The following is a 25,697-nucleotide window of genomic DNA, read 5'->3' as shown; positions in this document are numbered from 1 at the left end:
AAGGACAATTGTATTTTTAAAATACATCTTTTAACAGATATTTCTCCATGGAAATAATCTCAACAGTCTGCACCAGCTGATTCATCCTGAGATTCTGCCTTCTGAATTTGGAGGAATGCTGCCACCTTATGATATGGGAACATGGGCACGAACACTGCTAGATCATGAATATGATGATGACAGTGAGTACAATGTGGACTCCTATAACACTTCTGCAAAGGAAGTAGAAAAGGACCTATCTCCCAAATCTATGAAGAGGTAAGTTACTTATGCTTCTAAACAAAAGGGGAAACTTAGCTAATCACCAGACCTGAATGTCAGCTGTAGAAAATTAGGACAATGTGCTGTATTGGTTAGCATATTGAACAGGGATTTGAGAAATAACAGGTTGTAGTCCCCACTGAGCCGTGTAAGTCACTGGGTGTCCTCAGGCCGGACATTCTCTCTCAGGGGTTTATCACACTTACCTTAGAACGGCCCCTGAGTGTTCTTAAAGGGGCTGTTCCTGGAATGAGAGGTGTCGGGGAACGCTGTATATCGCACAGCGAGAACGCCGCCGCCGCCACCAAGCGTTCCTCTTCCGTTCTGGGAGCATTCCCCAGGGCCAATTTTCGGGAATGCTTTCTCAAGTGTTCTTGAAAATCGGCCCTCTAGAAAGGAATGGAATGCTCCCAGAATGGAAGGGGAACGCTCGGTGGTGGCGTTCTCGCTGTGCGATATACAGCGTTCCCTGCCGCCTCCTGTTCCAGGAACGGCCCCTTTAAGAACGCCCAGGGGCCATTCTAAGGTAAGTGCCATAAACCTCTCAGTCTGATCTACCTCATATTTGGTTGTGCTGATAAAGTGAGCCATGTGCTGATAAAGTGAGCCATCCTAAGGTCACTGGAGGTAAAGTGGTATATGTATGTAATTAATAAAAGAAATATTAAATACATGGTGTGTCATTCAACCTTCTTCATAAACTGTAGGTCATATTATTGAGGTAAGAGGATGCATTATGATGGTATGGCCACATTTTACACATGGAATGTTCATGTCTATCATATGAAGAGGTGGATGGATTCCAAATGTGATGGAAAAAAGCATGATATTCATATGCCCATGTGGTGATCACAAGTGAGTCCTCCTTTCATACATTATACTAGAAACACCAAAAGTGTGGAATTGTTAGATACAGGCAGAGAGCAAACAAGACAGCTAATGTCCATTAGTGAAATTTTGTCCATTTGCTTTGTCTGCACAAACCACACACATTGCCTTCTCATTAGGAACATAGAGACTTCAGAGTATCCATCAATATAAATATAGAATGAGATAAATAAACACTTAGCAACAGGTGTCACAGTATTGGTGAGAATATTATAAAATAATTATAGGGAGGCATTTCTCTGCATAGATCAGAAGTATTGCAATTCTGCAACATTAGTAATGAGAATCAAACTGCTTTCAAAGACAAGGCTTTACATAGAAACAATCTTATGATGCCATAGTGATTGCACTTTTTTTGAGTGAAATCTTTCTTTCTAAGAAAATATTTAAAAAATAGCAATGGCAATAGCAGCTAGAGTCTGTATTGCTTCATACTGAACTAAACAGTCTCTAAATGGTTTACAACGTGCAAGCTAATTGCCACCAACAGGTTGGGTACTCATTTTAGTGACCTCGGAAGGATGGCAGGCTGAGTTGACCCCGGAGCCTCTGATTAGAATCAAACTTACAACCTTGTGTGAGTGAGTGACTGCAGTATAGGCATTTAACCATTCTGTCATCAGGGCTCCTTAAAAATAGTTCAGTTGCATTTGCTATGAAAAAATGTTCAGTGATTATTGATCTGAGCTTATGCAGTGATGGCCTAGAGCCTTAGAGTGGCCATGAGGCCCTTATCATAAAAAAGATTGTCTACCTCTCTTTAGAGTCTTGGGAATAGCCTCTATTAACTGCCTCCATCCAGCACCCATTTTCCTTAGACTGTCTTCACACATAATGTCTCACTTGTGAAGGATATGTCTCTCTATACATGTTTACAAACTACTTATCCATGTTCAGGGAATTAATATTTCCAAAAGTCAATAGATTTTTGTGGTTGCAGCTACTATTAATTTGGACCTTTCATACATTTAAACTATACTATGTTTCATTTCAAAGATATAGCCACGTTGGTCTGTAGAATCAGTATGCAGAGAGATCTTGCAGTTCCTTTGAGACTAACAGAATGAAAGAACTTGGCAGCATGAGCTTTTGTAGACTTAAGTATACTTTCCGAGATGCATTTGGTGGAATGGAAAGCTAGCAACATACCTATATATGACACACTAATAGCATATATAGGTCTGACCCTGGCTTTCCACTCCACCAAATGCATCTGAGGAAGTCACCGTGAGTCTATGAAAGCTCATGCTGCCAATTTCTTTCTTTCAGTTAGTCTCAAAGGTGCTACAAGATCTCTCTACATATGATTAATTTGTAAACTTCCTTGAATTCCAGTTAATGATAATGATGATTGTAATATAATTGAGAGTCTGATTTTTAGAGCCTACTTCACATCTTGTTGTGTTGCAAAGTAAGCTCACAACTTACATATTACTGTTTAACTTGGTATGTTAACTTAAGTGGGGCCTGTGTTCATAGTTTTGGACTTTATTCCACTTTTTATTTATGCATTCAAAGTAAATCAGAGACTGAATTGAATTGAAAAAGTGTTATTGATTCTAGAGAAGCTTAGAGGTGCTTAACACCTATCCATTTCATTTTGGAGTAAGTGACTATGTAAACAATTCAAGATGATTCTGTCTGGGGGGAGAGAGAGGGAGGCGAATACCTGAGTATAACTCTGGGATAGTGTACCAGAGAAAATATGTATTGAAAAGACTCTAGAAAGATTTATCCAGTTTGAAAGACTGGCAACGTGGTTCCCTCTGAATGTTTTGCTCCCCTAGTTCATTACCATGTTGTCTGGTGTTGGTGGGAGTTGTCCACAAGATCTCCAGAGACACGCTTGGTTGCTCACCATATGTTGCCCAAGTACATTTTACAGAAACAGGCTCTCTCTTTTTAAAAACTCTGGACTTTATTTCCGTGTGTCTTTTAATGATCCCAATCAGGCATTTGTTTTTCCTGCTTTTTCAGGTCTCAGTCAGTTGTGGACCCTGGTGTGTTAAAACGCGTGGATAAAAATGAAGAGGAAAACATGCAGCCATTGCTTTCACTTGACTAACAACGCCTGAGCATTGAACATGAATTGGGGTGGAAGGTATTGCCTTTCAGCAACAAGCAAAGCATTGGGAGAGACTCAGTACCAGCTGGAATCCTATTTTCATGTTAATGTAGCATAATGTAATGAGGCAGCAGGTTTTGCCAGTCATCCTGGAACATGGGTGCCCTGGGCTGGAAAACAGGGTGGAGGAAATGAAAAGGAGCCGATATCAATAATATATTCTGTAAGTGCCAACCTGTTTGTAAATAGAGTCTGTTCCTTTTCTCTGCATTTGTAAGTAATGGTAGGGATGTAGTGAAGAAAAAAAAATAGAGTGACTATTAAAATATCACAGTTGAATGCACTGTAAAAGAACAGATAGTACTCAGACAAAAACAAACAAGAAGATGTAAGTAACTTTCATCCTTTTTATACAAAGCTATATGACAGTTTTCATATCAATGGCTTTATTTTCTTCCCATGGTTTTCATTTGAGAAGAGAATGCAGGATCCTGCAGACATTGTAACTGGTGTGATATTTCCTGGCTTATAAGATGGTATTTCTTAGACATTGCTATGGTTTGCAACTGAAATTAGAATATGATTTGCATTATATATATTCTAAAAGGAAGTTTGAGTAACAGGAAGCTAAATACCATTTGCAGGTGTATTGGTTTATGAGGTGTATCTGATTTTTAATATTTTCCCACCAACTGTGGGTTTGTGTGCTGTCTGAGACCTGACTATCAGCTGGGCTTTAAAATATCTGCCTCACTCTTTGTCCACATTTCAGAATTTCCTCCTTGTGTGGAACATACTAAGTAATGCTCAGCTTTCCATTCGTAATATTTAGTAGCAACAGACTGATGCATCATTTCTAAAACTTCTGAAAATGAAGTCTGAATACATATCTATATATTTTTACCAGTCTCTATGTATAAAGTGTTGTTGGTAGATAAGTATCTTTAATCAAGGATTTATAAAAACAAAAAACAAAAAATCATACCTATTTGGTGTGCCTAGAGTTTATTATAGATTGTATATTAAGGCAATGTCATTGTTAACACATTGTAAATGATTTAAGTACAGCACCCTACTTCAGGCAAAACTTAATTATTATAAGCACATAGTACAATACCATGTTGAAGACACTTTTTGTTTTGTGGTGTAAATGTGTAGACGAAATATGTGCCATATTAGACATAAAATACATTTTACCTCAAAAGACCAAACGGTCTCCAAAGTAGACTGTTCATGGTCAGCTGTAGTTTGGGGGATATGTTTTCATCTTTGATGTGTGCTGATATGCATGTGTATTTCTGCTAAACATCAAGACAAGAATGTGCCCTACAACTATCCAGACCTCTTTCATCAAAATTTAACATTCCATTGGAACAAGAATAACAAGTTAAGTTAGACAAAATTGTATGACTGAATTCTTAGGGACTCTGAAGAAATATGTCATAATCAGTTAGGGGATACATGTGATACTTAGAACCAGGCTTATGCTGGGATGGATTGTCACCCTACTGAAAATCTTCAGAGGCGTTCAGTTTAAAGAAAGAAGAATGAATTGTTTGCTTTAATCACTTTCCTACTATTCATACATTTATGACTTTTGAAAGAGGTGATTCCATTTCATCGTTTCTTCACTGTCTCTGTATAATTCAGGTGCTCATTCTCTCCAGGCACCATAAGCTTGTCTTGATCACCATTCTACCCTGAAAAAAAATAATTTTGGATACTAAGCAAAGTTGGTCCTGGATAGCACTTGGGCAAGACATCACCAAGGTCCTAAATACCCTAAAGGCACCAGATTCCATCTGATCCTGGAAGTTAAGCAAGGTTATTCTTGGTTGGTACTTGGATGGGAGACAGCTAATGAATACCAGGCACTGTAGGCTATATTTCACAGGAAGTAACTGGTAGCAGAATCACCTCTGAATATTCCTTGCTAAAGAAAACCCTATGATATTCATGGGGTTGCTGTAGGTTTACAGGCAACTTGAAGGTACCTACACATAGAAGTCATCACCAGGCAATATTGGTAGGGTTAGGAAAGAGTCCTGCTTGAAATCCTGGAGAGCCATTGCTGCCTGACAGAGATGACCATACTGAGCTAGATGGCCCAATCTTTGGACTCCAGTAAGAATTAGCTCCTGTATGCTGTCATTAATTTTTTTACCACAGTGATATGGGGCTGTAGTGTATTCTAGAACATTTTATGTGTATCTGAATGCTCATTCAAGAGATTCTTACTTACCTTCATTCCCTTTATCTAGTTTACATTTTGTCAATTGTGTCCCTAGCAGACTAGAACATTAACTTGGCTTCAAGGCAGAACTATTCACCATTGTAGTTGCAATGGGCTACTATATCCAGCAGCACTCAAAGAGACTTCTGCTAGTAGAGTGTGGCTTCTTCCTCCTTCTTATAATCCCACACTTCACCAGATCTGCTCTGGAAGGTCTCCCAAGCTGAGAGGTATGCATGGAGGTGCAGAGCAGAAGGAAAATCTATTCCACCAGTTACATTCCTTCTGTTTGCAGGTAGACACCACAGGCTACAACCTATTGTGAACAAGAGGTTATATACCAAGACAGAAAGACTTCAGAATTAGGAACATTGTGGCCATGAGTACATCAACCCAATCTGGGGAATTGTTGGCAGGGATGGGTTGTAATTAGAGAGACCTTGAGTTTGACCAATGACTTCAAAACAATGATTGCATCTTTTATTACAAAGTATGTTCCTATGGCTTCCTTACGGCTGTTTCATAATGTCCAGCAACAGGCAATTTTAGCCATTCTAAGCTTTCTAGGGCTGCACATGTATGACACATGCTTTCCCACACTCTGTCTTTACATTCATACTTCACATCATTAGGTATGTATTGGAAAGAAAATCTATCCAGATATATATCAACATTTCATCTTATTGGCCTTTGATGACAATATGCAGGACAGCAGCCTCAATGTGTTGTTAGAAATATAACTGAAGCCCTTTCAGCCACATTAGCAGAAAGAACACTGCATATGTCTAACTTAGTATGTATGACTTCACATGACTGGCCAGGAAGTGGTCTCAATAAATATTGGCTATTTTGCACTGAATCTCCCTAAATCTTTGAAATTTCCTGTACAGTGCTAATATCCTTCTGCATGGCTTCTTTATGTGGGACAGTTGGGATCCTTATGCTATGAACTGATAGAATGAGAACATTTGAAAGTGCTATTATCTATTTTGATGAAGTGGTAGCATAATTTTCAGTTAAACAGTAGATCAACATAGCTAGAGATGCAACTGTTTTCACCACCAGCAGCAACAGTAACAAAATGCTCAGCTATACATAGGCATTAAATTTTCCCTCTTTTCTATCTGCCTGATGGAAGAATTTAGTAAAACACAAAAGCTGAAAATATTTATTCGCAGTCAAGTTCCATAAAGAGGTCAATTTACCTGTTTTATTGTCTCTTTAGAGCGGATTGCCAACATGTATAATGCATGACTGGGAAATTATCACTGTCCAACAAATGAGGAGATAGTGCTATGTTGTTGCACATCTGAACTGGATTGTGTAGATTGGTTTTGGAGGGCGGTGGTCCTTTTGTTTGTCTTTGGAGGGTGGAGTTTAGCAGATTTGACAAGATGGCCTTTGAATCTTTTATCATATGGAATCTACCATAACCACATACACAGGGCGCTCTAGGAACCCTCTACTGTCTCCGTGACACAGATAAGTCTTATACTGTCAGATTCTCTCTGTCTGCATTCTGTTAGACTGGCTGAGCAAGAGAAGGAGAAGCCGAACAAAGGCTAAGCAGGAGAGTGCTAAATTGCTATTGTAGCCTGGGCCATACATTTAGGGAGCAACAACGGTGCTGCTACGGTGGTGGTTGTGGCATCACCCAGTGCAGTGCACACACCTCATGCAACCTAGTGATGCCTCTGCCACAATACTGGTACAGGCAGGCGATTTCTCAGCCACTGCTCAGCCAACTATTTGGATACTGTTCCCAGGATGACTGGACGGGAAAGGAAGCAGCAGCCAATATTGGTTGTTTTGAATGTCCAGTAGAATGGTAGATCTAATATCAAGACATACATGTGGTGTGTGTGTGTGTGTGTGTGTGTGTGTGTGTGTGTGTGTGTGTGCTAGGGTTGTCACTCAAGAGGAAAGGGGATGGTAGGCCAAAAAGGTTTGGGACCTCTGCTTTAGGTCACTGATTCTCAGGCAATCTGATATGAGGGCCAGCATTCTGTGCCTGGTGGGTACATTATATGAAATGAAAATGTAGTTTCTAGAACAGTGCTTAAGCTGTCCAACATGTGGGACCAGCTGGATTGTGTTTTTTATTCCCCAGTATGTCAGGGACTTATGCCATATTTGTTTTCATTGGCTACAACTTTTTCTTTCCTGGAAATTCCCCATAGACTAACAACTAATAGCTCATGGATCAGAAGTGTTAAGCTTTCTGATGTGATGGGCTGCCAAGTTTTTTTCTCCAGTGTGACACAAACCGATGCTATATTTGTGCCTACTGACTATAGCTGTTTCATGTGGTCCTGGAAATTTGCCTGTGGGTCACAGACTGGCACATCACTTTGAGTAGCACTTGCTTTAGAGCACAAAGGACTCCTGCACCAAGATTTTTCAGAAAGACCACAGGGATAGTGTGATAAAAGAGCAACCAAACATTCTTTCAGAAGAGGAGTTGTGTTTTATACATTTCAGTTTCTTTCCTTGGGGTTAATTAGAGCCATAGAGCCATGATTCTATGAAAAAATACTTTGCACCAATAGTTGCTGCAAATGCTTTCTACCAAGGCAGGACAATATAGAATATAAGTGTTTACAGCAATGAAAAGTAATGACAAGTCACTCTTTCTCAAATTCTGAAGCATATTATTGAAGCATAATATTAGTATGTATATTGGTAATAGCATCTCCTTGAGATGAAAAAATGTGCAATGCATTGCTTATCATCATTTGCTACCAGGGGTATTTTGTAGTTTGTATTGCCATTTTTCAGTGGGAGATAGAAATCAGAAACCTAAAGATATACAGATTGCTGGACTGTGTTCTTGCTAAAAACACATGAAGACACACAATTATTTTTGATGATGGTAGAGAAGTCAAATTTGTGATTTCCCTGACCACCTCCTGAAATTACTCCCAAGTGGTGAGACTGAATGTTAACAATATCCTTGCTAATGACTTAAAATTTAAGGTCATTAGAAACATTGATAATTGGCCCATCATGTAAGGATGGTGAAGACTTCAGCACATGAAAACAAACAGGGAGAAGCCATCTCATAGTAGTATTTTTTCAGCCTAAAAAACCCAAAAACTAAAGTAAATCAAGAGGTAAAATTAAGGGCCTGTTTATATCACTGGTAAGTCTGCAGAAACTAGAGGAGGATGAAGGAATACAAAGAACACTTGATCAGTATAATTATGGATTTGTCTCCATGTGTTTTAAGTATGACACTCTATTTTTGATGATACTTCTGTGCTACTTGTTCATCAATTGCATTTCTTATCTATGGTTAGAGTGGGTTTAACATTCAAAATAAATTATGCTGAAAGTGGTTTTTTACACTGTCTTGATGTAGATGGTTCTGCAGTCATGTTACCTGGGCTGCAAATGCTGGATTTGAATGGGAAAGAATAATTGCTCTTTTTTAAAAAACCTCAAAAACAAATTTTGGTTGATAAATTCAATGGGGAAAATGGAACATGGCATTATTATAGAATGTGTATATGGTTATATATGGTGTTCTTAAAAGTTAGTTTTTAAATGAAGCAGATGCCAAATCTCTTGTGTTCATTTTATACAAGGCAGATCTAATACGTAATGACATTTCATTTTTCCAATTTCTTGTGGCAAATATTTTTATGAAACGTGCCCCCTGTGTGGTACTAGGTGATTCTTATCACATCAGAGGAAGTGCTTAAGGCTAGTCAAAACATGAAGTGATGACAGTAGCAAGATCGCCACATGGAGGCACATGATGAGATTGATCTTATCGATCAGTTCACATGGAACTTACAAGGGATAGGAGCTTGGAAATGATACTTTTTTGACTACAGGTCCCAGAATCTTCAGTGAGGGGATTTAGGGAGTTGTAGTCTGAAAATATCATTCCCTGGCTCTCTTAATGACAGTTATCTTGTGATGAATATATTTGAGAACTTGTCCTAAACCATGTGGCTGATGAAATGGATGGGGAGGTCCCTTTTCTTCTTCTTCACTGTCTTGACTGGGAAGAACTATATTTATTGTACTACATTTGTGCCAAAACTTATCAGTGTGTGTATGTGTGTGTGTACACACACACACACACACACATGCACACACACAGATACATACATGGAACATGTTTCATATTCATTTCCTTACATATGACTCTTTGAAAAGTTGTAACAAATCTTTTCACTGTTTATATGAACAATATATATATTTGAACAAAAGTAAACAATTGAAGCTGATTAGGAAGGAATGCTTCGATTTTGTCAAAATAAAAGCTTTGATGAAAAAGCAAGTGACTCAGAACATCCTCATTTTGTTTGACAGCTTCAGTCTCACACATTCTTCGCCTATGCATAGGTTTTCACTTCAGAAAAACAAAATTCTCTTTTGGTTTTTTTCTCCAAATAGTCTAATATTTTGCTTACATAAAATCAAAAGAGCTAATTTTTATTTGGTTTTGATCAGAATACTTTGTTCAGACAAGTGCAACTGCAACCCTGCAACAAGCACTATGAGAATGACCTTTTGGCAAACTTGGAAGATGAGGAGAAGGCAAATCTATTTTGTTGGTGTTGGTGGTGGTTTTAAGAATGACTCTGCTGGATGAAATCAGAATCCATCTAATCAAGCCCTTGCAAAAAATGGATTGCAGGGACAGCCATCTCCACTTGTTTCTCCTGTATCCATTAATCAGAAACATATTGCCTCTGCACACAGAAGCTTAGCTATGATTTATTATGGCTAATGGCCACTGATAGATAGAATTTGTTTCACTGAATGCCCCTGAGCTCCACATGTTTTGGCACAGAAAGAATAATATCACTCTATTCACACAGCTTTTATAACTACTCTCTTTCAGTTGTAATACTTTTTTTAAAAAACCCTTATGAATAATTTCCTCATGAGGACAAGACAAGCTATTTTATTATCTGTCCCTTTCCTATTTTTCATTACCATGGTATAATCAGTGATATCTCTAGAACAAGGGTGGGGAATGTGGTCCTCAAGATACCACAGGACTGTGAGCCATAAGATAATGGGAGTTATAATTTAATAGCATCTAAAGCAGGGGTGGAGAAAATAAGACCATACATGGCTCCGGAGTCATACTTCTAAGCCTCAAAATAATTGGACATTTCCCAAACCTCTTGAATACCCCATTTTTACTTCTGCTTTTTAAAAAAGATCATTTTCAGACAATCTCAAATGCACCAAAGCCATCTGCAAAATGCAGCAGTTTCAAACAGTACCGCACAGGATTGTGACTATGGGGGAGAGGGAAATAAAATGAGGACCTTATTCCCTGATGGTCTTGTAATTCTTGCAGGTGTTTACTTAGGTGTGTCTGCTTCGAGTGCTGTAGTCCATTCTCCTAAATTACAGCGTTAGACTTTTATAACTTCTCACCAAACTACAAATCCTATGATTCCAAAGGATGAAGCCAAGGCAGTCAAGGCATTTAACTGCATAGTGTGTGCTCAGTTTAAAGAGAGTGAGGTCTTCTTGCTAGGCTGTGTGATCCATAGTTGGCTTATTCGCCTCTTTTCAAGATGGGGTAGGCAACAGTAAGAGGGAAGTGCTAGGAAGACATCTTTGCCAGACACATGCTGGTAATGTAGATATAGCTATCTATGTTTGCACTGAATGCTATGGCAGTGAATTATGTAGCACTTCAAATATTATTGAATGGTACTTCCAGTGATCCTCATAATGAGCTTTACTTGCTAACACTGCTGGGAATTGCAGTGCAACAACATGTAGAGGGTTGCACAAATGACAACAGTACTGTCTTTTTGTGCACGGTTGCATCTGCACTATAGAAATCATACAGGCTGACACTACTCTGTCATGATTTCATCTTATGGAATCTTGGGATTTGTAGTTTGTTTTTGGCACCAGAGCACTCTGATAGAACTACAAATCCCAGAATTCCATAGCATTGAGCCATGGCAGTTAAAGTGGTGTCAAAACCAGTGCAGATGCAGCTAGTATCTAATCCACATAATTTTGCCCTGTGTTTAACAGACTCACATGTTTAGTCACTTACATTAAGGATGTTACTGATGTTATATATGGAATCTTCTTTCCTCTAGGCATGCAAGCATTTAATTACTGTCTCTTTACCATGTTCATATTTTCATCTTTAGCATAGATCAAATAGATCAAGGTTGTTTTATGCAGTTTTATATCATGGATGCAGCAATATCCGAAATTAATTAGTTTCAGAAGCATTTGTCTGCTTTGGCATTCATCTGATGTTCTCTCTAAGGATGACCCTCCTACTTACTAACAGCCTAGCTGCAGTTCTTTTTTTAAAAAATTACACTTCATAATAATTCTTTCATTAAAATCTTGCTATACTCTTCTGAGAGACAGAGCAACTCTACATCACAAATGTAGGACCTTTTTTTTAGTGTCTAATTACTCTGAAGGCACCAGATCTCATCTGATCTGAAAAGCTAAGCAGGGTCAGGCCTAGTTAATACTTGGAAGGGAAATGCTAGCTTATGCATATGCATCAAGAAATGCTAGATACTGTGGGCTATTGTGGAGAAAAGGCAAACTGGAACATTGGCAACATCCAGCCAGACTGAGCCTTGCAACAATGGGAGCTTACTCCCAGGAACAAGTATAAATAGGAAGAGAGGAGCTTGTGTGGGTTAGATAGGGACCAGATAGGGACAGAGCTCTGAGTGAGAGTTAGAAGTTTATTAGATCCTGAGGGGATTTAGCAGCCAAGGTGGCTTAGGTATACTGCTAAGAGGGGCAGTTTGATAGGGGTTTTGAGTACCCAGGTTAAGGACTAGGAGAGTCCTTGGTAAATGGCGTCTAGAAAAATCTCGAGGGATTACAGCCAGACAAAGGCTTTGGAAATTACTATAAATGCTTGAGTGGCAGTTGGAACTAAGAGAGTTCAAGTGTGAGAGTTTAACTAGGGTAACAAGGGAAGTCACATTTTACCAGAAAGGATATAAAGTTATAAGGAAACAATTACAAAGACAAGCTAAAGCAGTGGTTCCCAACCTTCCTAATGGCGCGACCCTTTAATACAGTTCCTCGTGTTATGGTGACCCAAACCCATTAAATTATTTTCGTTGCTACTTTATAACTGTAATTAAATAGGTGTTTTCCAATAGTCTTAGGCGACCCCCATGAAAGAGTCATTCGAACCCCAAAGGAGTCCTGAATCGGAGGTTGGGAACCACCGAGCTAAAGAAACTGTCAAACTGTGTAACAAGTAAAGTATTTAACAACCATATCCAATGTGAACAGCATCCCCTAAAAGAGATACTGTATTCAGCCTAACTTGTAAATTAATCTTTTATTTTGTTTCACAAAGCAGCTGTCTGGAGTGATTTCAGAAGTACATTAAAAACACTACCAACATTGAGAAAAGTCTTTTAGGTTTGGGACACATTAGCTAGTGGTTGTTTAGCTGTCAAAGAGTAGTTGGTGCCAAGATGGAGAAAAGTTTGGAATCCAGAGGGCTGATAATGAAAAGAGAGTTATAGTGCAGGAGACACACAAGAGAGTCCCGAGTTCGAGTGTCTCCATCACATAATTGGCAGCGGTGAAATTAAAAAGACCCATTGTGCTGCCATCTGAGAGAAGTGGTTTGGATAGGTGAGTCTCACCATGACAATTTGGGGGCAGTGGTGGCACACAGAGGAAAAGAGAAAAGTTTTTAAGAGATTTTGGCAGTGTCATGTTGTCATCTTTACATATATTCAGAGGAAGGCAATGACAACCCATCTCTGAGTGTTCCTTACCTAAGAAAAACCTACAAAATTCAAGGGGTTACCGTAAATTGACAGGTGACCTGAAGGGACACACTTTGCTTTTTAAAAATGCTGCATTCTTTATAGCAGTTACAAATGCATAACTTAGCATTTCAGATCCATAAGTGCTCTGTATTTACTAATCCTATGTAGTTGCAGACCAAATTAACAGCCAGCAATCCCAGATAATCTGAACAGCCAGCAGCTGTATTGGGCAAAGGAGGTCTGTTCTGCTGGTGATCAGGCCACAGGAAGGATTATAATTCACCTCCTTTCCCCCCACTCCAGTGAGTGGGGCTGCAATCATCAGAAACAGGAATCTTCTTGCAAATCCTTGTCTCAACTTCACTTGCTAGTGGGAAGCAATGCAAATATCACAGAATCACAGAGTTGGAAGAGACCTCTTTGCAACTGCTCCCAGCCTGTGGAATGGCCTGCCGAACGAGATGCATCAAATCACCAACTTAGACAGCTTCAAGAAAGCTGTCAAAATGGATCTCTTCTGGCAGACTTTTCCAGAATAAACTACTCGGCCATGTGGAACAGCAGGAGCTAAAGACCTCCAGGGACTAGAATAAGGAGGGCTAAGGTGCCCATACCCAAATTATCAAGATAAATTGGACCACCATGACTACTATGTAGTTGGACCTGATCAAGAATTATCAATAAAATGATGAAGAACACAAATAACCACACACAACACACTTAAGGCAGTTATTGTATTTGAACCAGGCTAGGAATACCAAGGCTGCCCCCCCCCCCCCCCCCCCCCGTGGCCCATGGAAACATCTACTCTCTCTTTAAGAGTTGTTTCACTGATCTAAAGTTGAGTTTACCTCCTGGAGTAAGAAAATGGAGCAAAACTTTTGTTCACATTATCCTAAATCATTTATTGTTATCGGCTATTGTGACCACCCCACTATGTGACTCTAATTCCAGCTTTTGCATCAGAAGAATCCCTGCATCTCAGGCTTCGTAGATACCTGTGTTTTACATTTTGTTTTGCTAGACTGATACGTGTTGTCCTATATCTTCTAACTTATCTCCACATCTCTTGCTTTTAAAGTGATGTAATGGAAGTGATGTTACATTCACTCAATAGTGCATTCACTCAACAATGAATTTTCTCTTTTGCTTGACATATTGTGTTTATTGCTTTTTTTAAATTTACTGAATTTTGTAATGTTTTATTTATTATTTTGCCATTGCTTTCATGGCAATTTCATTGTTTTTAGTTCAACTGACTGTTGTCATTTTATGGCAATGCATTTGGTGTTTTGACTTTTTGTAAAATATATCTGCTAGTAGGTATAACTGATAATGACCTGCCAATGTTGAGATCCACCTTTAAGAGGTTCTGGGGTCCCTGTCCACTGGCCCCAATTCTCAAAATATTTCATTGTGAGTGTTAAAGATACACTAGGTGCTCAGTATGGAAATGGCACGTTTTATTGACTCACTGGATAAAAAATCTCCTTAGTATGCTTGCCCAATGCATTCACACATTTTTTAAAATTGTTTTTTAAACCTTGATTAATCTGAGTCCTGGCACAAGCATAAACCTGGCTGTTTTTCTTTACCTAGCAACTTAAACAGTTTTCTCTTAAATAACAGATCATCAGGTATACCAACTTGGATCCTGACTTCCTGTCTGCCACTGGGCTGTGTCAGTTTCACTTGTAGTCAGAATGAAGCATCTGCCTCAGGCAACTGATTTTGGATGTCACAAAGGAGATTATCACATGGAGTAAGGAGGTAACATTCCTGTCCTTACCCTGTCCTTATTGCCCCCACACTTATCCTGCCCTTCTTCCATCAGTGGTCCTGTCATTGTATTAATGGGAGCATCTGTTAATACACAGTGACCGGGTCATGCCACTTCAGTGATGGGAGAAGGATGGGATAAGCATGATGTCATCAGACAATCTTATGATGGTGTGTTAAGGATGACTGAAGGACAAGATAGGGACAGATCTAATCATCTTAGCACAATCTCACCATAAAGATGAGGTAAGGAAGGGAGCGATTTGTCCTTTACCTTATGTGATAATCTCTGAAAAGGCAGCAAATAGATAGTTATTGCCTTTATTATTGTTGCATTTTTATTACTGTGGAGAGGTGTTTGTGTGATTTTCTCCCTCTTTCATTATGCTCCTTGCAAAGTGAAAGTTTGGGGATGGATAAAATAAAATACAGACTGGATATATTGTGGAATTTGCTGTCAGAAGATGCTCTGATGGCTGTTAACATGGACAACCATTGATCATGCTAGATGGAGGATTTGGGGGGATGGAGTCCAAACATATAACATTTCCCAGCTCTGATCCAGTCTTATATGACATACAGTAATTTCTGCCATTTTAAGAGTTCTTCTGTCCCAATATGAAATTTTTCCCTTCTTCAGAACTCTGAGGGAGAAAACCCATACAGTACTAAATGAAAGATAACCATGTGGATTTGATCTCCCTCTACTCTAAAACCAACTGTTCTAGTATTTATACATCACATTGGAACAACATGGACATTCATTGCACCTTCATTGCCCCTTCCCCTGGAGAGTGGTGATCCACCAGGTTCCAGATATCAACATGGAATCTTATAAGATCTTATGGACATATTTTGAGATTAATTAGTGGGGCTGGTGGGGAAGCTACCCCCTTTTAAAATGTTATTGGATCCAGGAAGGTCTTTTGGCTAATGATGTCAATGTGGAAGAATTCATTAGTCCAAACTTTGAAAACCATGAACACATGTGTTGTTTTTTTCTTGAAAGTGCAATGGCAGGAAACCTGGTGCTCTCCAGATGTCTTGGATGGCAAAGCATGGTCAATGATCAGGAATTATGGGAGCTGCAGCCTGGAATGTCTGAAGGACACTAGGCTGATTAACATTCATGGATCATAACATCCTGTTTTTATACTCAGAGGTGGTCCAAGATTCTTTGCAGCCTCAGATGGAGTTGCCAATGATGGCCCAATCTGCCATCAAGTCAAGGTATGGAGCATCTAGAACCAACTAAGCTGTTATGGCACATAAAGCAGCAAATCCTACAATTGCCTCTCCCCATTACTGGTAGGGGAAAAAAAAATAACAATAGCAAACTGATTTGTTGCCCTTTCATGACACACTAAATCTACTGCCTGAGGTTACTGCCTCACTCTGTCTCATTGGGGAGTACTCAGTTTGAAAGATGCATTACAGGTGCAATTACAGCACATGGACAGGCAGTTTCTGTATGATGTACAATGAAGTTTCTGCAATAAGACCATCAAAGGTTAATAAGAAAAATAAATTGTTCAGCTAGCAGTTAAAAAGGCAGTTTGAGAAACATGTCAGATACACTGAAGGGGAGGGAGACAAAAACAAGACAACCTCCTCCAAGCAAAATCCAAGTTTATAGAATATAGGCACTGATAATGATTTTTTTAAAAACTACTCCCCTTTTAATGAAAAGTGGCAGTCAAGGAAATGTGAGATTCTAATCTGGCTTCTTCATGCTGATTCCTCCTACCCCCTACCCCCCTTTTTTCTTTTTTTTGTCCACAGCATGTATGCACCGTCCTTGTGTCTCACACTGGGAATAATTGTGCTGGATAGCCCATCTACAGAAGTTACATTAATAGGCTTGAAAAGCTGAGCACAAAATGGGGAGGCCCATGGTGCTGTGCAACAATCAGGCTTTCCCACTGGGAGCAGAGTTATTGCTTCATGGAAGTTTGGCAAGAATCCAGGGTTTTGTCTAACAAGGATGGCCAGAAAGGACTTTACAAAAGAGGGGAAATGAAAGAGTCCCAAGAGATGACGGCTGTGTCGTATGGATCCAGCCATCACCTATCTGTGAATGTGCTAAAGAATATAATAAATCTCCAGCTATATAATCACATAGATAAAAGCAGGTGCTTTTCTTTTCCAGCCTGCAATACCTCCCCTGTCTAATAGGCTGCCTGCAAAGTTGGGAAATAAAAGAGTGAAAAGGATTGACTTCAACTTTGCTGCTGCTGCTCTCAGTTCAAAGATTACAGACATTCCTGAGGATGCTTGGCCTAGAAACCAGCAAGACACTGGGGTCCTTTAAAGATTAATTAGCTACATTAGTATCCCTTCTCTATGACTGAAATAAGGTTTAAATGACTCAATAGTATGGACACTCATGATTAGCTCCGATCCCCTGCTTGGATCATTTAAAAATTATCAGAGCTGTTTAGCAGTTAACCCTCTGGAGAAAGAGTCCATTGTGTAACTAAGGTAAAGCTTGAGGGGCTCCAGTATCAATTAATATCCATAAACACTGTGCCCCCCCCATGATCCGAAATATTTTTATACAGCTATGAATGCAGCCTATGTTATTGTGCCTGAAGCAATGTATTTTCTTATATGAACCTGCTTGGGCTTTGAACTCTTCAGCCTTTTTGCTTCCCCCCACCCTCCTCAGATGCATGTTTGATGAAGATTTGCAAGTGCATTTTTGGTGGTTGTTCTCACAATGTGGATCTTCCTTCCAATTGAGGCAATATATTTATTTATTTTAGTAAAATCCAATATTTATTTCCTGCCCTTTATTTGAAGATCTCAGGGTGGCTTATAATAAAATCAATTTAAATCAAGCAAACAAAAAAAATATACATTTTTTTAAAATAAAAATATATTTAATAGTGTCTGAATTTAAAACAGACAAATCAGTTAAAACAATATTGAAAAATAAAACTGTAAAACATGTGCAGCCTGAAGAAAATCAGTTTGGCCCAAAGGCTTTAATTAAAAGCCAGGTTTTAACTTGGCACCAAAATGATTCTAAAACTGGTACCAATCAGGTCTCCAGTGGTAAGGAATTGCACAATTGGGGTGCCACCACAGTAAAGGGCCCTCCCCATGTCCACCCTGCAGTGTCTTCCCCCTACATTTCATTTTCTGAAGACAGATATAATTTATTATTTCAATATGAGGAGATTTTTTGAAGGGAGAGTGCCATGTTAAAAAAAACAAAAAAAAAAACCAAACAAATAACTACAAATTCAAGAAGAGTCTTATGCAGGAGCCACACAATGCATCAGTGGAGTGAGCACCTTTACATTTCTAAAACTTTTACAACAGTACACCTTTCTTTTGATATCTTGTAGTATTGGAATGAATTAATTCATGCAGACAGAAGAAGGAAGGAAGGAAGGAAGGTTAGTTATCTTTAAAAAGGATCATAATGTGTGCTATAAAAAAGATAATCACAGTGTGGATATGGGATAATTTGTTAAGGAGTTACATCTTTGTAAGTGGACTTACGTCTGTGGAAAATAGAACTGGGAAAGTCTGTCATGTCCATATCCAGTAGAGGGCTGCTATAACACTGCTTCATAAAGCTGGCAAGGGTTCTGTGCACAATGAGAACAATGCACAATGGGACCAGTGTCTAGTGGGATGGATGTTGAGCACCAATGCATAGTGGGCACTCTTGCTGGTGTCCTGTTATGCATACTTGCAAGTCACTAATAGGTTTTCTTAGCATCTCTGTTACATAGCTAAGTATATGTAAATTTACACAATATAGATGGTGAGATAGGATTCTGATGGTAGTTTTGCACAGAAAACTAAATAAAATTATATTAATAATTACCTTTTGTTGTCTTTTTAAAAAACTTGGCTATAATTAGGTGTGCCAATGTGGTGTAGTGGTTTGGGCATTTGATTATGATTCTGGAAATCAGAGTTCCCCACTTGGCTATGGAAACCTGCTCAGTGACTTTGGGTGATTTACACACTCTCAGCCCTAGAAAATCCTGTGATCATTCACATTTGGGTTGCCATGTCAGAAATGATTTGATGACACAGAACGGGAATAAATAAGTTGTTAAATGTAAATAACATTTCTCATATTGATTCAAGACATTCTTTCATACCTGGAAAATAATTTTTCTCCAATAAATAATTATAGAATCATAGAGCTGGAAGAGACCACAAGGGCCATCCAGCCCAACCCAGATGCAGAGACACACAATCAAAGCACTCCTGGCAGATAGCCATCCAGAATCTGCTTATAAACCTCCAAAAGAGACTCCACCACTCTCTGAGGCAGCATATGCCACTGGCTTTATCAGCACTGCAGAAATTATCCAGTTTCACCACTTTAAATGCCAAGTGCTATGGAATTCTGAGTATCGTACTTTGTTGGGGCACAAGAAATCTCTGATGAAGGCTAAATGCTCACCAAACTACAATTCCCAGAATTCCATAGCACTGAGTGATGGTAGTTGAAGTGGTGTCAAACTGGATTATTTCTGCAGTGTAGATACAACTGTCAAACAGCTATTACCATCAGGAAGTTCTTCCTAATATTTTTTTTGAGGGGTGTGTGTGTCTCTTTTCCTGAATCCATTGCTTCATGTCCTATCCTTGGAGCACAAAAAAAACAAGCTTGCTCCCTCTTCAATATGACATGTGTTCATGGCCATCATGGCACTCCTTAACCATCTCTTCTCCAGGCTAAACATAGCCAGCTCCCTAAGTCTCTCCTCATAGGGCATGGTTTCAAAACTCTTCACCATTTTGGTCGTCCCCCCATCCCCACCCCAGACATAGACCAGCTTGTCTCAGCCTAGGATTTCCACTGCCCATCCCAGATTTGTCCCTTTTCACTTGCTGCCCCTCACTTCTGGAAACTCCTTCCCCCACAAACACGGCTCATCACTTCTTTACCCATTTTCAAAACTTATTTGAAGACTGTACTGTTCAGAGAAGTGTTCTCAGGCATCATGTGATAATAATAATAATAATAATAATAACAACAACAACAACAACTTTATTACGGCCATTTGGCCAGCACACATCATGTGATTGTTATTTGGCACTTGATATTTTATACTTGATGTTTTTAATTTGTTGCCTGCTTATTTTATCAACTCCTATAATCTATTATTATGTATTATTTTATATGTATATTGTTCTCATTTTGTAGAATGTATGCCATAGGCAGGTTTCTTTTTGTCTATTTTATTTATTGTATGTTCAGCATTGTGTAAATCTACAGCGCTATATAAATAAAGTATAATAATAATAATAGTAATAATAATGATAATAATAATAATAATAATAATAATAATAATAATAATAATAATTATTGTCTTTTTGAATTCTGGTGCCCCAAACTGGACACAGTATTCCAGGTGAGGCTTGACCAAAGTAGAAAGAATGGTACTATTATTTCCCTCAATTGAGACACTATATTTCTATATTCTAGCCACTGAAATCAAAGATGACATTAGCTATCTTTATCATGATAGCATACTGATAAAAAAGTATGGGATATAACTGAACTAACTAACATACTTTTTGCAAGTATACTTTTTCTGTTTCTCCAAAACTATTGTTCTTACAAGGCAAGATGGCAAATGTGAAGATCATCTTGCTTTTTCTGCTACTTCTAGCACACTTCAGGCACACTGCACTATACATATTATTGATCCTATTTATAATAAGTATAGTGTGTGACATATCACTTGTGATATCATTTTAAAACAATGTTCTCTAATACACCCATTAAGAGAGCAAGCATGTCTCTTAGTCTACAAATACCCCTGTACTTATTGGGAACACTGAAATATTGAATACTTCTAACTTTCCATATCATTTAACCATTTTATCAAGAGAACAACTTTCAGATCTACATTCTGCAAATACTACTCTTAAAGAAGTATATGAACATCTGTTTCTATGACTCACTTCCTCTAAAACAAAATTATTAGGATAAGGCTATCATACTTCCCTGAGATACATGTCTACACGGACATGAACATAGTACTTCTCTAAATGCAAGGATGAAGCCCTTATGGAGTATAAATCTTTTGATGGAATTTAGTATAAATCATAAGCTGGGATAAACCACTACTCAGTGCAACCAAATATAGACAAACATTTTTAGTTTTCTTCTTTTTTTTGGGGGGGGGGATTTAACAAAATCTACTCAGAAATAGGAAAGAGAAAATGTTCAAATACGATCTCTCTCTCTTATCATAGTTTTTTGTGGGTTTTTTGGGCTATGTGGCCATGTTCTAGCAGAGTTTCTTTCTGACGTTTCGCTAGCATCTGTGGCTGGCATCTTCAGAGAATGCTTTGCCTGGGAAAAGTGGGTGTATATATACTGTATGAGCCTGGGAATGCAGGAGTGATTTGCATGTATTGTTCTATGTTGATGGCTGGCCTCAGCCTTGGAGGCTAATGCAAAAGAGGATTAATGTCTGCTAATTGGTGATCAATTATCTGCTGGGAAAGCCCCTGACTCTGAATGGTTTCCTATTTGCATTTGCTGAGTCCTTATTTTGCTATTCTTCAGGACTGGTAGCCAAATTTTGTTCACTTTAAGGGTTTCTTCTTTCCGGTTGAAATTATCCAGATGTTTGTGGATCTCAATGGCTTCCCTGTGCATCCTGACATGGTAGTGGTTGGCATGGTCCAGAACTTCAGTGTTTTCAAACAGTATTTTATGCCCAGGATGGTTTGTGGCATGTTCTGCTACTGCTGATTTTTCTGGCTGACCCAGTCTGCAGTGTCTCTCGTGTTCCTTGATTCTTGTTTGCACACTGCGTTTGGTGGTCCCTATATAGACTTTTCCACAGATGCATGGTATGCAGTAAACTCCTGCAGCTGTGAGAGGGTCTCTCTGGTCCTTGGCTGAGCAAAGCATTTGCTGGATTTTCTTCGTCGGTTTGTAAACCATTTGAAGGTTGTGCTTCCTCACCACTTTGCCTATTCTGTCTGTGACTCCTTTGATGTATGGTAAAAATACCTTCCCTTTTGGTGGCTGCTTGTCTTAACTTCTCTGGGTATTCCTGGGCCCGGCAGCCCTTCTAATGTCTGGGCTGGAATAACCATTGGCCTGTAGAGCCCGGTCCAAGTGCTTCAGTTCATCTTCCAAGAAGTGGGGTTCACAGATGCATTTTGCTCGGTCTACCAGTGTTTTGATTGTGCTTCTTTTTTGTCCTGGGTGATGGTTGGAGTTCTTGTGCAGGTATCGGTCTGTATGTGTGGGTTTTCGGTATACTGTGGGTTTTCTCTCTTATCAGTTTGCACACACAAACAGATACACTGCTAATGTATATTTTTATTAGAAGAAATGGGCTAAACCTACAGGGATAGGTGCTCCTTAGAAAACAAGAAGTAGAAAAGTGTGGTTTGCAAATTGCATTTGGCCCCTGGAACCCCCTTTTTCATTGCCTGAAACCCCACATTTTTAAGAAAATTCCCACATTTTTTAGAAAACAATTCAGGTACAGTTTTCACCCCAAAATCACACCAAAAGCCCTTCCATGTGTGCAACTGCATAAACACAGCTTCTCATCCTCCCAAATCTCCTCAGCACCCCTACTGCCTCAAACATGCCCATCACTCCTATGTTAGACTCCCAAAATTGTGAAATGATGCAACATCATGTCTGGTTGCCATTTTGGAGGAGACAAGGCAGTAAAAAGGAGATATATTGGCATGGAATGTTAGACCTATGGGAGGCACAGATGGACACTTGTCCATTCCGGGTCACTGTGTCCTGTTTACATGGTTCAGGGCCCAAACCCCAAATTGGGTGCTGTCTTCAAGATGTTTACTTCCCTTTAAAAAAAAAGTAAAGGTAAAGCTACCCCTTTGACAAGGTTGTCTAGTCGTATCTGACTGTAGGGGCTGGTCCTCATCTCCGTTACTTGAGCCAAAGAGCAGCATTGTCAAAGACAACTCTGTGATCATGTGGCCAGCATGGCTGCATGGAATGCTGTTACTTTCCTACCAAACTGGTGCTTATTTATCTGCTTGCACTTTTACATGCTGCCGAACTGCTAGGTTGGCAGAAGCTGGGACTAGTGAGGGGAGCTCACTTCATCACATGGCACTTGGGCCTTGAACTATTGACCTGCCAATCTTGCATTAACCCAAATCTATAAACCTTGCCTTTTACTCTGGTTTATGACTCTCTCCTCAGTGGCAACATGCAGTTGCTTTCCCATGTTGTCTCTGCAAGTTGCCAAGTGCTTCAGCTGCTGCAGGTGGCAGTCATTCTGAGGTCAAGGCACTCAGCATTGATAACCTGGCTGGTCACTCCGCTGTGACCTCAGTGGTGGCACAGGATAATGAATATGGATCACATGGGATGGCAGCTGCCACCATCACTGCAAAGAGAGCACAGGCGTGAGGGACATTCAGAGGAAATATGGGGCCAGAATACTTCTACTGAATATGACTACACAACTCCTTTGTATCCACAGGTTACCAGTCTGTTTTGTACTACAATTCAAAGTGCTGGTTATGACTTATAAAATCCTATACAGCGCAGGTCCAAGTTATATGAAGGGCTGTATTCTCTCACATGAGCCTGTGTTGATTTTGAGATCTTCATGGGACATTCTTCTCATGTCTCACCACCCTCCCAGGTACATCTGGTGGGAATCCTTTGGTGGCTGCCTACCTTCCGACAATTCACAGATGAAAATAGTCACCCGTGGTCAAGCAAAATCAGAAAGTGATCATAACAAAGTGATCATAACAATGTGGCCAGGAAAAAGTGATGATAAGGAAGAAGGTACATAATTACAATTTTGAGCAGAGAAACCTTGTAATTATGTATTGAATTTAGGAATGCCTGAAAAAAAACCCCAAATCAATAAATACAATGCTGTGTTATAAACACTTATACAGAGCATGATTAATAATAAATATAATATTAACACATTATTGTAAAATCACAATACATTTATCAGAGTCTGCTCAAAATGTCAGCTTTCTCTCAGATCCATGTACACTCCTGCAGTCTCATGTACATTACATATCAAGTCAAGTTGAAGCTTCCCACAAAACCTTTGTGGTCACCCTGAGCCATTCAAAGCCTCACAGCCTAAACTACTTTCACAGGGCTGCTGTTACGGTAAAAGTGGAGGAAGACTGTGGATGGGTGGGAGAAGGAACAGGTACAATTATTGTACCTCCAGGAGATAAATGGAATGAAATGAGTGAAGAAAGATGTAGCAGGGAACACCGTGATTGTCATAAAGAAATCCATGCATTCCAATGGTCTTTTAAAGGTCTCAATTTTATTTGAGGATGTGATTTGAGATACATCAACAAGGTCAGAATTGGCTTTGGTAGATGAGTTGCATGTATACATCTCTTAGAAATGGATACTGAGAGGGAAACTATTGAAGGTATGTGTCTGCCCGCAGGCTTTGCATTTGCCTTCCTGGGGAAACTGAAGTGCCCCCTCCATGTTGTCCTTCTAGCAGAAGGTCAAGGCTTTTGAGAAATGACTGCTTATGGAGAAAGGGTTTTTTATAATGTGATGTACTGTCTGCATTTGTTTCTTTTTAATGAATATGATTTTAATTTGCTTGTAATTACATTCATTACTTTTTAATTTTTGTGTGTTTGTAGTGATGCGAATTTTTATCTGCATCTGTTTTCATTTTTGTAAGGTTCCTTGAGTCCCAAGGTTAGGGAAAAATGGATATAAGTAGTAGTCATAGCAGCAGAAGTAATAATAATAACAGCAACAACAATAATATAGTAATAATTTTTTAGGAAATTATTAAAACTGATGTAAACAGAAGGATCCAGCTCTCCTGTTCTCCCACATAAGATTCCATGCAGCTACATGGGTGCATAAAGCTCCGTTTGGATCTAGATCAAGAATTGTGTGGAGAGCTCCATGCACGCAAAACAGCTACAGAAGCTGCATGTCCAACTGCAGTCACACAATCTGCCTAACCAATTGCCTTCAGAAGTTATCAGAGCTTTCTGGATATAGCAGCATGAGAAACTGTGCTTGAAAGAAAAATATTTTTTCCTCATTTTTTAGTATATTTTAAAACCAAAAAGAGATGGGGAAACATGGGTATTTAACCATGTGTTGAGAGATTTGAAGTTATCAAAAATAGGTCATAATAAAAGCCATTACTATTATTCTTTCTTGATGCAGTAGCAAAAGGATTTGCTAGCACAATTAGTATTAGAGTTTCTTAGAGTAATTAGTATTTGGGAATAGAGGGAGCAGTGCAGCCATGTATGTTTCTATTATGTTGTTAAAGCCTTATGTATCCTACCGAAAAGCATTACATCACATCATTAGTCTTTCAATTGTTCTGCTACATGAAGTGCCTCTAAACCAAAAGCAATAGCCTCACCAATCCCATAAATATTAATACTCCAGAAATAACTTTTAGCCTTGTCCCAGATGAATTGCTATATTATACAAAAGAACAGCATGCAAGCAAAGTCATGCAGACTTGTGGGAGGCTATTAGAAAGTACTAGCGGATCTGTCCAGACATCTAAATCACATTTTCTAAATACCATTATTCCTTTCAATTTCAGAACTAGGATTTTTATGAGATTTATTGCAATTTGACTCCCCAGGTGTTAAAGATTTTAAAATAGCTGTCAGAAGGTGTATCTTCAGGGAATTACAGTCTCTAAATAATACTGAAGGAAAACGTGTTGCAGACTAAAAGAAA

General features: G+C 39.0%; 1 protein-coding gene across 1 annotated transcript in view; it reads left to right on the top strand.

Annotated features, from left to right (window-relative positions):
* The window catches only part of CLVS2 (clavesin 2), a 56,148-nt gene extending 48,832 nt beyond the window's left edge, over positions 1-7,316 (top strand). The window contains exons 4-5 of the mRNA XM_089530468.1: positions 38-258; positions 3,127-7,316. Of these exons, the coding sequence (XP_089386594.1) occupies positions 38-258; positions 3,127-3,214 (309 nt within the window). The 3' untranslated portion in view covers positions 3,215-7,316. The remainder of the gene's footprint in view (positions 1-37; positions 259-3,126) is intronic.
* The last annotated feature ends 18,381 nt before the right edge of the window (positions 7,317-25,697 follow it).

This window comes from Sceloporus occidentalis, unplaced genomic scaffold (genome assembly GCF_023333645.1).
Source record: "Sceloporus occidentalis isolate IW3139 unplaced genomic scaffold, rSceOcc1.0.p SCAF_6, whole genome shotgun sequence".
In the NCBI taxonomy this organism is placed as follows: Eukaryota; Metazoa; Chordata; class Lepidosauria; order Squamata; family Phrynosomatidae; genus Sceloporus; species Sceloporus occidentalis.
This window is presented reverse-complemented; position numbering and strand designations above follow the sequence as displayed.